Source organism: Alligator sinensis, unplaced genomic scaffold (genome assembly GCF_000455745.1).
Source record: "Alligator sinensis unplaced genomic scaffold, ASM45574v1 scaffold406_1, whole genome shotgun sequence".
NCBI lineage: Eukaryota > Metazoa > Chordata > Crocodylia > Alligatoridae > Alligator > Alligator sinensis.
The window spans coordinates 1,180,890-1,194,681 of record NW_005842181.1 but is presented as its reverse complement, the minus strand read 5'-3'; the positions used below and the strand labels follow the sequence as shown (position 1 = coordinate 1,194,681).

The 13,792-nt window shown below is 44.8% G+C and overlaps 1 protein-coding gene across 1 annotated transcript in view; it reads left to right on the top strand.

Moving 5' to 3' along the window:
* The window catches only part of KL (klotho), an 85,838-nt gene extending 72,675 nt beyond the window's left edge, over positions 1-13,163 (top strand). The window contains exon 6 of the mRNA XM_025207094.1: positions 8,490-13,163. Coding sequence (XP_025062879.1) covers positions 8,490-8,827 — 338 coding nt within the window. The 3' untranslated portion in view covers positions 8,828-13,163. The remainder of the gene's footprint in view (positions 1-8,489) is intronic.
* The last annotated feature ends 629 nt before the right edge of the window (positions 13,164-13,792 follow it).

Here is a 13,792-nt window from a genome sequence, read left to right as displayed (position 1 = left end):
AACTGTGAAGAAGTTCTTCCTAATGTCTAGTCTAAATCTGCTCTCTGCTAGCTTATGGCCATTATTTCTTGTAACCCCCGGGGGCGCCTTGGTGAATAAAACCTCACCAATTCCCTTCTGTGCCCCCGTGATGAACTTATAGGCACCACAAGGTCGCCTCTCAACCTTCTCTTGCGGAGGCTGAAAAGGTCCAGGTTCTCTAGTCTTTCCTCGTGGGGCTTGGTCTGCAAGCCCTTAACCATACGAGTGGCCCTTCTCTGGACCCTCTCCAGGTTATCCGGCATCCCTCTTGAAGTGCGGTGCCCAGAATTGCATGCAGTACTCCAACTGCAGTCTGACCAGCGCCCGATAGAGGGGAAGTATCACCTCCTTGGATCTATTCGTCATGCATCTGCTGATGCACGATAAAGTGCCATTAGCTTTTCTGATGGCTTTGTCAGATGGGGTCCCCCCCCCCCATGGTTCCCTCCCCCATTCTCCAGCCTCCCCAGCTTACCTTGCACAAAGTCAGGTCATAGATTCATAGATGCTAGAGTCGGAAGGGATCTCAACAGATCATCAAAGAGTGCTGGGGTCAAATGACCCCAGCCAGATGCCTATCCAGCCTTCTCTTAAAGACTCCCAAGGTAGGGGAGAGCACCACCTATCTTGGAAGCCCATTCCAAATTTTGGCCACCCTTACTGTGAAGAAGTTTTTCCTGATGTCTAGCCTAAATCTGCTCTCTGTCAGTTTGTGACCATTGTTCCTTGTTACCCCAAGAGGTGCCCTGGTGAACAGAGCATCTCCGATCCCTGGCTGGGTCCCCCTAATGAATTTGTAGGCAGCCACAAGATCAGCTCTCAGCCTTCTCTTGTGGAGGCTGAAGAGGTCCAGGTCCCTCAGTCTCTCCTCATAGGGCTTGTCCTGTAAGCCCCTAACCGTACGATCGGCCCTCCTCTGGACCCTCTCGAGTCTATCAACATCCTTCTTGAAGTACGGCTCCCAAAACTCGACACAGTACTCCAACTGTGGTCTGACCAATGCCACAGAGGGGAAGTATCAACTCCTTGGTTCTATTTGTCATGCATCTACTGATGCATGATAAAGCGCGGTTAACTTTGCTGATGATTTCGTCACACTGACAACTCATGCTTATCTTGGAGTCCACTATGACTCTGAGAATGCTTTCCACTTCTGTGCTGCTGAGAGGGTCACTTCCCAGCCAGTAGGTGTGCTGGATGTTTTTTGCACCCTAGGTGCAGCACTGTGCACTTGTCCTTGTACTGCGTCCTATTGTGTGCTGCCCACTTTTCTAACCCATCTATGTCTGCCTACAATCATTCTCTACCCCCCAGAGTGTGCACTTTACCCCACAGTTTAGTATCGTCTGCAAACTTGGACAGAGTACACTTCACACCCACATCCAAGTCACTGATGAAGATATTGAAGAGTACAGGTCCAAGGACTGAAACCTGTAGGTCCCCACTACCCGCATCCTTCCAGGTCGATACTGACCCGCCTACTACTACTCTCTGGGTGCGACTGCTAAGCCAATTTGCCACCCACCAGGTCCCTGCAGCTTGCACCGCTGCCTGTCCTGCATGGACAGGCAGTGTGCTTCAGTGAAATCTCCAAAGTTTGCAGATGATACTAAATTAACCCAGGTAGTCAAATCCCAACATGAGAGGAGCTGCAGAAAGATCTCACCAGGCTGAGTAGGCCAAAAGATGGCAAATGATCTTCAGTGTTGGCGAGTACAAGGGAATGCACATGGAGAAAACTACCCACAATGATGCATGCATAGTTCTGGGTTCTGAACTAGCAGTTATGACTGGGAAAGAGACCTTGGAGTCATTGTAGCTTAATCAGATGTCAGCTCAGTGTGCAGTGGCAAGAACAAAATGCCAGCTGTTGCCAGCTGTGAACTGTTGGGCATTAAGAAGGAAAAAGAAAACAAAATAGAAAACATCATCATGGCACACTACATAAATCCATGGTGTGCCCACACCTTGAATGCTGTGTGTAGTTGTGGTTTCCACACCTTAAAAAAGATGTAGTAGAACTATAAAAGGCTCAGAGAAAGCAAGCAGAATGATCAGGGATATGGAGCAGCTGCCATACCAGGAGACTGAAAAGGTTAAGACTGTTGTTTGGAAGGGGGAAGGATAAGGAAGGATATAATAGAGGTCTACAAAATCATGAAGGGTATAAACCAAGTGAATAGGGAACTAGGGTACAACTACTGAAATCAGTAGGAGGCAGGTGTAAAGCTACCTTTTATGCAGTGGAACTCATTACCACAAGAGATTATAGAAGTAGATAGTGTAGCCAGGTTTGAAAAGGACTACAAATTCATGGCTGATCGATCTATTAACAGCTCTTAAACAGATCAGTCAGAGATGTTTCCTCTGGCATCTCTAAACCAATGACAGTGTATACCAGGGAGTGAAAAACCAGAAAATAGATCCCTTTAGATCTAATTCAATGCTTTCCCTCTAAAGCATCCACTCCTGCCACTGTCAGACACAGGATATTAAGCTAGATGGATCACTGGTCTGACTCAGTATAGAACTTATTATATTCTTATGGCTTCTTTTCCCCCAGCACTTAGCTTCCAAGTTTGAAGAGCCTCCCTGATGTAACTGCCCACCACCTCTCCACATAGTCCCAGCCTGTAGTTACTGGACTGGCAGCCTAGCTGTGTCCCATCCAGTACCTCCTATCCTGGTTTCCAGCACTCCCTTTAATCCAGGGGTGGGCAAAATATGGCCCGTGAGCCAGATGTGACCTGCAAAGCCATTCTGTCTGGCACATGGGGCCCCTAAAAAATTGAGAAAATATTTATCTGCTCCTGACTGCCTGTCAAAGATGATAGGGGCAGTAGGACCTATGGGGAGCCTCGGAAGGAATGCAGCAACCCAGCTAGGGCTGTTTGGGGGGGCGGGGTGCGTGAATCAGGCAACTGCCCCGGGTCCCGCAGTTAGGGGGCCCTGCGGAGCTGGGGAGAGTGGTGCAGCGATTCCACACTGCCACCAGCTCCACATCTGGCTGCTCAGCACCCCTCCCCTCCACTGAATCCACTGCTGGCTTCCTTGTATCTGGGGGCAGGGCCCTGTACAGGCTGATTTGCCCCAGGTCCTGCTTGGGTTATCGCTGAGCCCAGCCCCGCCCCACCCCCAGCAATTTCCCTGCCTTCCTGCCCCCACACAGCTCCAGCACCACATGGCTCCTGGCTGCATCACCTGACTGGGGAGCATGGAGTCCACATCGGTACCAGGGTGTGTATGTGTCGCATTGGTACCGGGGTATGTGTGTATGTGTTCTTAGGGTGAGTCCCACACGCACATCCCACCATGCACGTGCACTCACCCCCCCCCCCCCCCCACACTGCCATACACGCAGACCTCCACACCCGCACCCCTTCACACACCCCAGCAACCCTCCCACCCACACACAGGTCCCCCACAAACCCCATACCTACCCACACCCCACATATCCACACACACCCGCATGTTCCCTCACCGCACACCCATGCCTCCTCACACCCCACATACCCACACATTTACGCACCCACAGTCCCCCACAATATAGAAGATAGACTTCATTTTAAGCTAGTATATACAATCACCTCTATGTACACTACACAAACGCATGTAAACAAGGGCAAAAATATTTTTTTAAATCAAATTAATGAATGTTGTAGATGTTTGCTTTTTAAAATATAATTTGGTATTTTTTCTGGTTTCAAGATGGCAAAATCCCTAGTTGAAAGGAGTGCTTCTGGGGGCAAGGGGAGGAACTTCTGGTGGCAAAGTTCAGGGGTTAGGGAGCAGAACTTTCAGTCCTAAGATGATGACCAGGGGGTGGGGCACATGTGGCTCTCAACACCTTTCCAAAACTGGGTAAGTGGCCCTCTGCCTGAAATAATTGCCCACCCCTGCTTTAATCGGTGCTCAAGACTGGTGCCCCCTTCGCCCACCCATATTTACACTATTGTCTATTTCTATATAAATTGAAAACCCAGTCCAGCCCTGGGCTTTGCTAAACTAGAAATGAAAGTGATTACAGTTGCACTCTTGGTAAAAGTGAAGCACATTGTATTTTTATTTCTAAGCATAACATTCTAAAGAACTGCTATAGGCAAAGTGACCAAAAACATTAGACAGTCACGGTAGCTTTCTTCTATCCTAGCTAAAACAAGTACTTTTCCTTTTATCCTGCATTTTTATATGCTGTTACAACTTTCTTCATGATAGCTAATGCCTTGCCCCTCTGTCACCTTTACAGAGGCCTGTATCAGAGCCATCATCAATCTGCCAGCACCTCCTTGTGATCACTTAAAGAAATGGCTGTGCTTTATATTTGAAAGGGGCAATAGTGCAGCCCACCAGGATGGGGGATATGCATATGCCAGCAGGAAAAATGTAATAGAATATATTGGGCCCAGTCAGGGCTGACCCTAAGGGGTTGTGGGGCCCCCTTAACATTTCTATATAATTAAAAAGAAGTTCATATAATTAAAAAAAAAACAACCTCACCGATCATGATCAGTGTGGCACCACCTATATTGTGAAATCCATTGGGAGGGCAGGGGCAGGGCTGCGACTTGCGGCTCAGCCATCACTGGCTGTGGGGCCAGGGTCAGGGCTGAGAGATATGGGTGGCGCAGGCTGCAGAGAAGGATGGAGGCGGTAGCCCTGGTGCTGGCACTGAGGGTGCTGCCGCTGGCTCAGCCCACCCTGGGGGTCTGCCTGCAGCACGGGACAGCTGAGGTAAGGGCCGTGCCGGGCGGGCTGGGCTGGGCTGGGTTGGTGGGCACTTTTGCAGCAGGGGGCCCTGAGCCGAGCCATGGTGCCCAGTGCCTGGCAACCTCGCAGGGCTCTAGGCCAGGCTATGCTGTGGAGCAGGCACTAGGCAGCACCTCTGCCACAGCCCTCAGAGCTGGGAGCAGGGCTTACCTGCTGTTACTATGTTTTGTTGATGGTTTCAACAACCCTAAACCAGACTTTTAGCAGTCCTCATCTTCCTAAAAACTAATGCACAATGTCAGGAAAACAGGAGATGAAATTGAACTTAATTCTCTTTTACTCCCTCTCTGTGTGACACTATATCTGAATTTACCCAGGTCTGGTCAAGATAATTTAGTCCTCAAAACTCTCTAATTGCTTGATCTTTATTTCAAATTCACAACAGTTTTCATTCACCATTCTTCAAGACTGCCTATAGTCTTTTTCAGTAATTGATTTAATTATTGGTCTCTTTCTTCATAGTCCTTCATATTCCTTCTGTCTGGCAGGTAACTGGAGATGGGGCCTCATGAAAAGTTTACACCTAGATTCTAGCTTTCTCACATAGTTTATGGGATATTGGTGTTTGAAGGCTTGTTTTGGTTATAGGAACAGAATACAGCTGCAAAAAAAGAAAAAAATAGGGTAACATTGAATCTCCTTTTTGCCCTCTGAAATAATTAAAAATTTTCTGTTTTTAGAGTCTCAAAAATCCACTGTCAGGTAGTATTTAGATGTAGTAACGTAGATTTGCCTACACTGTAATTTCAGTGATGTCCATGGCTCTCCGTACAGTTATACCATAGTGAATCCAGCCAAGTATACTTTCTTTTCTTTTCAGTTTTCCTTAGGACTGAAACTGTCTTAAATGCCAATTCTAGACAATTAATTTTGCATCTGTAAGGTTGCAAGCCCCAGCCGCCAACCCTGCTGCACTCTCTCCCTCACCATGGGGGCCTCAATCTGTCCCCTGTCTCCCCACCACACATTGCCTGTGCCTCCCCTGCCAGACTTACCTCCACTGCTGCCTGGCTGTATTTCTGGCCATGCACATGTGTGCGCACATGCACGTGGTGCCCCCTGCGTCCACTCCTCCCAGACCCAAGCAGCTCCTTGCAGGCTAAAACTGTGCATTGTTCTCTCCTAAAGGAGAAAATCCACATTTTTATGCATTTATCCACAGCAAATAGAAAACCCAGATCCCTGGTAATGATGCACCATACAACATGCACCCCCTTTTTCAGAAGCCTATATCCGCCTAAGAGTACACCTTACAAAATGACATGAGAATAGTGACTTGCTAGAGCTGCCTGGTCTAAGACAGCGCAGTCAAACTGATGGCCCATAGACCTCCTGAAACATTTGAAGTGTTAAATTGCAGCCTGGGGGATTTGCTGGTGTGGCTGCTAGAGCTGCTGTACTGGTGTGGCATCAGAACCTAAGGAGTCAGTGCTGTTATCACTTGCTTGATGCCCCCTCCCGGTTTCTTTACCTGATGGTAAATTTGAGACCTTCAGTTGCTGTTGGTTACTAAAATTGGTAGCAAGGGAAAACGTGGGGACAGGTGACAGAAGTAGTCACTCCTGGTTTAAGATGTAGGTACAGCCCTTGTTTAAGATACAGAACTCAGGATGTGGAGCCATGAACTGCCAGTATAGTTCTCTCACCAGTCATTGTGTGCCCTGGGCACGCCTGTCAACCTCCTAGGCTCAGTATCACTTCACTGATGGGGAAACTTAAGCTATAAAGCTAGTCTCTCTCCCTTGTGCAGATTTGGAGCATAAGTGCATAAAATTGCCCATATAGCAAAATTCATTATTCAAAAAAATTAGTCTTAAATAACAGATTTCCCTCTCTCACCATCTGTACATACAGATCATTTGCTCAGCACAGCACATAGCAATGCAGACCTTTGACCTAAAGAGTTGTATTTTCTTCTTTGAAGAGCTTCCAATCTACAGCTACTAGAATAATATAGAGCATTACAACAAAGAAACAGAGTGACTAATGATCGTTTTAACTGGAATGTGTCAAGGGTCCACCAGGTGTAGCACAAAATCATTAGACAAGATGAGAGAGAAAAATGAATGGCTGAGATGGACATCAGTCTCTGGAGGTCTCACTTATAGATGATACCTTCTCTTGTGTAAACTCTGAGGGTCTGTGACCTGGCCATCAGCTCCTTGTAGGCTGTCCTTTGTGGAGCAACTAAACTCACCTCAATCTTGAGGTAACAGGAAACTCATGAGTAATGACAACACAAAACAATCAGCATCCACTGATGGGCCCCTGGGTCTTGTCTCCCAGGCCCACAGGCCCCTGGCTGGGGCCTTTTACCTTCACCCATTTAAGAACTACCTTGCAGGCTCAGCAGCTCCCTGCTGTGCCCCTGGCAGTCGTCGTGTGGGGCCCTCCTCTGGGTCCCCTTCCTCTCCCACCTTGGCCCCGTCTCACCTGAGGCTGGGCTCTCCGGTTCACTCCTGCTGGTGCTCCTGCCACTTGCCTTGGTGGCCCCACATGGCTCTCCCCCTTGCGTAGGCCCCGGGCTGTCGTAGCCCCGTGGCCTGACACTGATGCCTGTCTCACCACCCAGTGCAGTCTCTGGCTTCCGCCCCTACTTAAGGGCTCCCTGCCAGCATGGTTTTTCCGTGGCGCTTGGCCCGTTTCTCTTGGCCCCAGTGCCGCACACCTCTCTCTTACCACGTTCAGTGGTGCGTTCTCTGCCTCTTCCTGGGACTCCTCCAGGGTGTGCTGCTGCCTTTTGGTGGTATTGCTGGGCCTTCCTCCCAGAGTGCCCCCTGGGTGTGCCGCAGCCTGTCTTGTGCAGTGCTCCATGGCGCTCCCTGGTTCTTCCCAGAGAGGCTCCTCAGTGTGCTGCTGCTTCTCCTGTGCTGCTCTCCATGGCACTTCCCAGCCCTCCTCCAGCAGCATCCCACAGCGTTCCCCTGCCACTATGCTCCAGCTTCCCCATGCTCTACCTCCAGCTGGTCTCCCAGCTGCTTTTTCATCCACCCACTCTTCCCTCTGGCCCTGCCTTCTCTATCCGCTGATTTGCAAGCTCAGGCAGTCCCGAAAATAGTGTGCCTGACTCTGCCATCTTGGCGTCTCCCTGCAACTGCCACTCATTACTTCCCCTGTAGTGAGTGATGGGGAGAGTCAGGGTGGGCTCTCTCTTCCCCTTTCACAGGGAGTAAACAAAGAATATAACCTTCACCCCTCCCAACATACCACATAGAATATAAAAAAAACATTGAAACCTATACTTCTTATACATTAAAGGCAAATTTATCTTTCTGCAATGGATTCCATGCCCTTGGATTTTCTCTGTGGAAATGGGAACATATTCAGTGTTTATATAGGTTTTCCATGTGTGTGTAGAAAACAATTTTTGTGGGGGTTTTAATACCTTTTTCCAGTAACATATTCTTACTATTAATATGTTAACATTTGTCAACCCTTACCCCACATCCTTATATATACAGTGTCTTTTATTCAGTATAAAAGGAAAAACTGGTAATCACAGATTGCATTTCATAGTAATGGCTGGCAAATACTTTTTAGTTACAACCACTGAGTATATGTATGCCTAATTTCTTGGAAGAGCTGTCCAGACCTGTTTGAGTTATGACCTTCCCTAATAGTGTACAGTAGCACACATTGTTGTTCTTAAATAAATAACCAATTTCTTTTCCTTTTCCCCAACCCCTTGTTTTCTTTTGCAGCCTACACTCTGGATAATGTCAATGTACAGGGATATTTTGTCTATTCTTTTAACGACAGGACTGCTCCTAAATATGGCCTCTATCGTTACATTGCAAATCAGTATGAAACAAAGCCTTCCATGAAACATTACAGAGAAATAATTGACAATAATGGTTTTCCCAGTTCAGAAACTCCTGAAAGATGGTGCCCAGAAGAGCTTGCTTTATGCCCTGAATGCAGCTTTTTCCGAACCAGAAAATCTTTATTAGCCTTTATCTCCTTTATATTTTTTGCTTTCATTGTTACCATATTCTTCATTATTTACCACTCCAGGAGAGATGAAAGAAGGTATAAATAATGCTGCTGCTTCAGCTACAGCACTGACTACTATGTCACTTGCATTCCTTTGGGAACTCTCAAATAATTATATAGCAATGTTGTAATCACTTCAGCACTAGGGAGCCCTTTGCACTGCCTAATGCTGTGAAACATTAAAGCTGAAAATGAATTGTGAACACAGGAAATCCTTTTCTGGGTTTTAGTATATTTGGTTTGTGACCTAGATTCTAGTGGTCAAATTTATCTCAACTTCAACTGGAGACCTTTCTTTGAGCAGATTATTTTTCTTTATAGGCAAATGCATTGCTAACCAAGGCCTATATTAGTTGAACCGTGAAGACACTAACCAATTAATCCATTTGGACGTAAATTGCTTTTTGTGGAGTAATAGAAAAATCTAGATGCCAAGTTCTCAGGAGAAAGCCTGATGAGAAAGATAATAAGCTATCTTCCTGGTTAGATTTTACCCAAGTATCACCTGACTAAAACCAACATTCAGCTGTAATATAGAAGAAGACTAAATAGAATTAGACTAAGTAACTAGACATCACAAAAGGAAAAAAATAGTTCTGTTGCAAAGCATAAGTCAGGAAGTAAGGACATCAGGATTCTGTTTTTGCTGTGCTAGTGACTTTGAGAGGTTGGCTTCTGGCTTCGCATTCCTTACCCACATTGTATCAGTTGGTGTTGCCTACCTCCCATGATGCAGTGTGTACTTTTTTGTTTCTGACCTAAACCAATCATTGGAAAAGAGCAGCAAAGTGAATTGGGGCATGTTTTGAGGGCAGAAGAGCTGGCCCCTGGCAAGGAAGAAGGGCTCATGCCTCGGAGATGGGGAAGGGCTAGGGAGGGATCTTGTTCTATTTCAGCTGGTGGACAAAGAGCAGGAACACCATGGAACTATAGTGTGCTTCCCAATGGCAGATGGAAAAGCTGAATAGATTACTTCTGCCCCTGGTATCAGGAAACTGTATACCTGACAATGGGGGCAGGGCTATTACAGCATTTAGTATCCAGAAACTTTCACTCCTACTTGTTGTCTTCTCCTAACATTTAATGAATAAACACAGAAATTAGCCGCTCCCTAGATTCAAGTAGGTTAGGGAAATCTGAGTTGAGCTGAGGAAGATGGCTTTAAATTTAAGTGAGCCTAGACCTGGAGGTTTAATGCCTTTATATTGCATATACATTTCACACCAGTATTCTGGTATCCTGATACCTTGTTTGCCAAGCATTTAAGTTTTGGACCATCTATTTGTGGAGCTTATGCATTAAATCTCTGAGAACTTGACCCAGCTCTTATGGGAATCTTTTTGCTGACTGTAACACCGGGGTAGGCAAAATGGTGGATCTGGCCAGCAGCCAGACTCCATTTCCCAGCACCCCTGCCCACATGGCTGGGGCTGATTTCCATGGAGACCCCAGCAGCAGTTGTACTGTGATAGTGCAAGGCTGGGGTTTCCATGGAGACCAGTCCCAGCAGCGCTGGCATTGTGGGGAGCTGCTGAGATCTTGCAGTGGTGACAGAATAGTCTGGAAGCAGGGCAGAGCTGTGATCTGCAGCCTGCATGCTCCAGGGAGGCGTGTGCAGGCTGCAGATCGCTGCTGTGCCCTGGCTCCTTGCAGCGGTGTCAGTGTGGTCCAAAGCTGGGACAAAGCCACAATCCACTGCCTGCACACCCCTGCAGGCTGCAGATCGTGGCTTGGCCCTGGCTCTGGACCATGCTGTCACCACCACAAGATCCCAGTGGCTCTGGAGCAGCTCCTTGCCCCACCGTGTACCCTGCCAGCACTGCTGGGGCTGGTCTCCATGAAAACCCCAGTCTTGTGCTATCACAGTACAGCTGCTGCTGGGGTGTCCATGGAAGCCAGCCCCAGCCATGAGGACAGGGGCTGCTGGGAAATGGGAGTCTGGCTGCTGGCCAGATATGCCATTTTGCCCACCCCGGTGTTACAGTCAGTGGAAGTATTCCAATAAGAGTTGGGTCAAGTTCTCAGAGTTAATGTGTAAGCATTTATGGAAATGGAGTCCACTGCTGGCTGGATCCAGTCTGCGGGCCAGACTTTGTCTGCCCCTGCTGTAACAGGAGTTATGTCAGGCTGGAATAGCACTCAGACCCGAAAGTGTCATTGAAAGTCTGAGCAACTCTGCTCTGTCAACAGAATAAATTAGCCAAATAGTACCAATGTTATTTTTTCATCAACAGAACCATAGAAATCAAGAGATGCAAAATGACTGTGGTCCTTTTCCAATCATACCCATTAATCAATGCAGGAGCCTGCAGTCTGCATAAAATGATGCAGTGACTTCTTTCTCTCTGCTGGCAGTCTTCAACTGTATTTTCATAGATTTCATAGATTTCATAGACATTAGGGCCGGAAGGGACCTCGGAAGATCATCGAGTCCAGCCCCCTTCCCAAGGGCAGGAAGTCAGCTGGAAGTCATACTTGTGTTTTCATGTTGTCACATGTCCACCACTAAAGATGAGTTTTAATCTATTACACTCTGTGTTAGTTACCAAGTTGTGTATCCAGCAGGGTCTAAATTTGCTGTATTGAATGTGAATGTTTATTTACTGTAAATTGAAATTTATATGTGAAATACGTGACTTTTGTTTGGTTAGAAGATTTAGTATCCTAGCACAAAGATTAATATATTTGTCCTTTAGTTCCAGATGTATAATAGCCTGATTTGCACTAATATATATTTTGCTATCAGGATTAATGTGACAAATTCTGGGTAAATGATAAAATAGAGGAAATGTATATTAGCCTGCTAGGATTTGCTGAGGAAAATATATTTGAAAATGTTGTGGTGTTTCTACATTTACCCATTGCCATATGGTACTGCATGGACTGCAAAGAGACAGTTCTCCCTGAATATATGGAGTGCTAAATTGGTTTCTCTGTGTCATTGCAATGAATCACTTTCTAGTTATGATTTTGATAAAGAGCCTACTGCACAGTGTCAAGTGGAATCTCAATAGATAGTAAAGAAAATATAATATTTATTTAATACATACACTGGCTAGATACTACCTATATGCTGTTTTTTCTTTATATAACTATGACAATGCTAGAATAATAAAACAGCAGAACTGATTTTAGAGTAGCATACATAGAATCAAAATATTTAAAACTCATAAAAAATCTAGTGCAGTTCTTACCAGTTTCGTTGAGTGTCTTGTAAGCACTTGTGCTGAGCGCCTCTGAAAATCATCCTTGTTATGCTTAATCCAAAACAGTCTCATTACCATGTTACAATTTTTTCCTGACTGGAAAGTCATTTAAAATGTGTGTGCAACATGCTGACATTTTACTATGAGGGAATAATAGGCAAGTCACTAACATATTGCAGTTTATAGTGGAACCACAGTGGGGGGCCAAGAGCAAAAAAGCATGCCTGTGGTCAGATGGAAGGGAACATACTGCAGGCTTTTCCAGTACTTAGAAGAGACAATTTTGTCATCACTGAATGGAAAAGAATTAGGATTTTTTCATATGGTTCTTACTGGCTATATAATTTGCAAGTAAATGGGGCTTTATTATAAGGAAGCCAGAGAAACATTATCACATAGAAAAAAGGTTTTGTGACTTGTGGATATAATATAGCCCTTTGTATGTTTTCTTTCACAACAGCTATTAAGTATCATTGCAGAACACTGATCTCTTGGTTTTAGATATAATAATATGCAGAAGAATTTTCATCTACCCTACCTATAGAAGTACCTGTGCTGGCTGATTTATAATGAAACAATGGGAGTTTTTTAGACTTTTGAGCCAAATGTAACATCTGCTCACCATAATTACCCTTGGCACTTTCCAAGTGCCCTACCTTATTAAAGCACTGGACAGATTTTAGTGAATTAATTGTACATCTCTATCACAGAGGTGTGGTCTAGGCAAACTATGGGCTGATTTGAATCAGCTGTCCTCCAGACTTGGGAATCTACTTGTTTTTATGTAAGTTAGGTACAGTTGCCAGGCTCAGACTAACTGATTCTGCTTCTCAGTAAGAAAGGGGGCTAGATACCTTTTTTCTCTTTCAGTTATTTATTTGTAAATGGTAATCTAGCATTTTTCTATGAAAAGTTAATCCAAAGGAGCCTGGCCTCTGGCTGAACACCATGCAGATTTCTATCCATCAAAATATGGTAATATTACCTGGGACTTAATATGTATTTTATGAAAAATCACAAGAATATGCATGTAAGACTGCTGCTGCCAATATGCCATAGGAAGTGTATATTTTTGTTTTGATTTTAATTGTGCTAATAAAATGTGCATTACTGATTTGTTTTCTGAAAGCTACATATCTAATAATTGTATTGTAAAATATTAAATTATATTTTTATCCAAAATATCTTGTGATACAGGTGGAAATCTTCTGTTTCATTTCCTGATACAAGCAGTACAGAATGAAAGCTAGAAAGTCTTTGCAAATTAATGTTGTATTTATGTTATAAGGACCTCACTTAGAAATGAAATAAAAATACTGTACAGTCCAAAATGGAAACTTTAATTTCAAACTGTCCAGCTTTCTGTTTATAAGATAAAGGATACAGGTCCTTTAGTATATCAAGAGAAGCTATTGTGATAATATTTATATGTTGTTTTAAGTTATTCTTTGTTAATTTCCCAGTATCACAAAAATAACTGTAATTGTGCTGGTTGACATTATCAGGGATTAACTCTATGTCTAAATTTAAGGTTTTCTGGTTTAGCTATATAATTAACTGCGTGTGTATGTGTATGTGTTTCAACATGGTTACATTGATAAAAAGCCCTATTGTGAAAGATGTTAAAGCACTCTAAAAGTGCTTTGTGCAACAGATTATTTTGCGATGTATACTCCCTATACTGAAGCAAGCTGCAGGTACATCAAATGTGTTTTGTCATTATAGCTACAGCACTAATTATTACATTATTTTTATATGTTTTAAACAAAACCAAAAAGTTAAGGAGAGGGAGGGCATTTGGATAG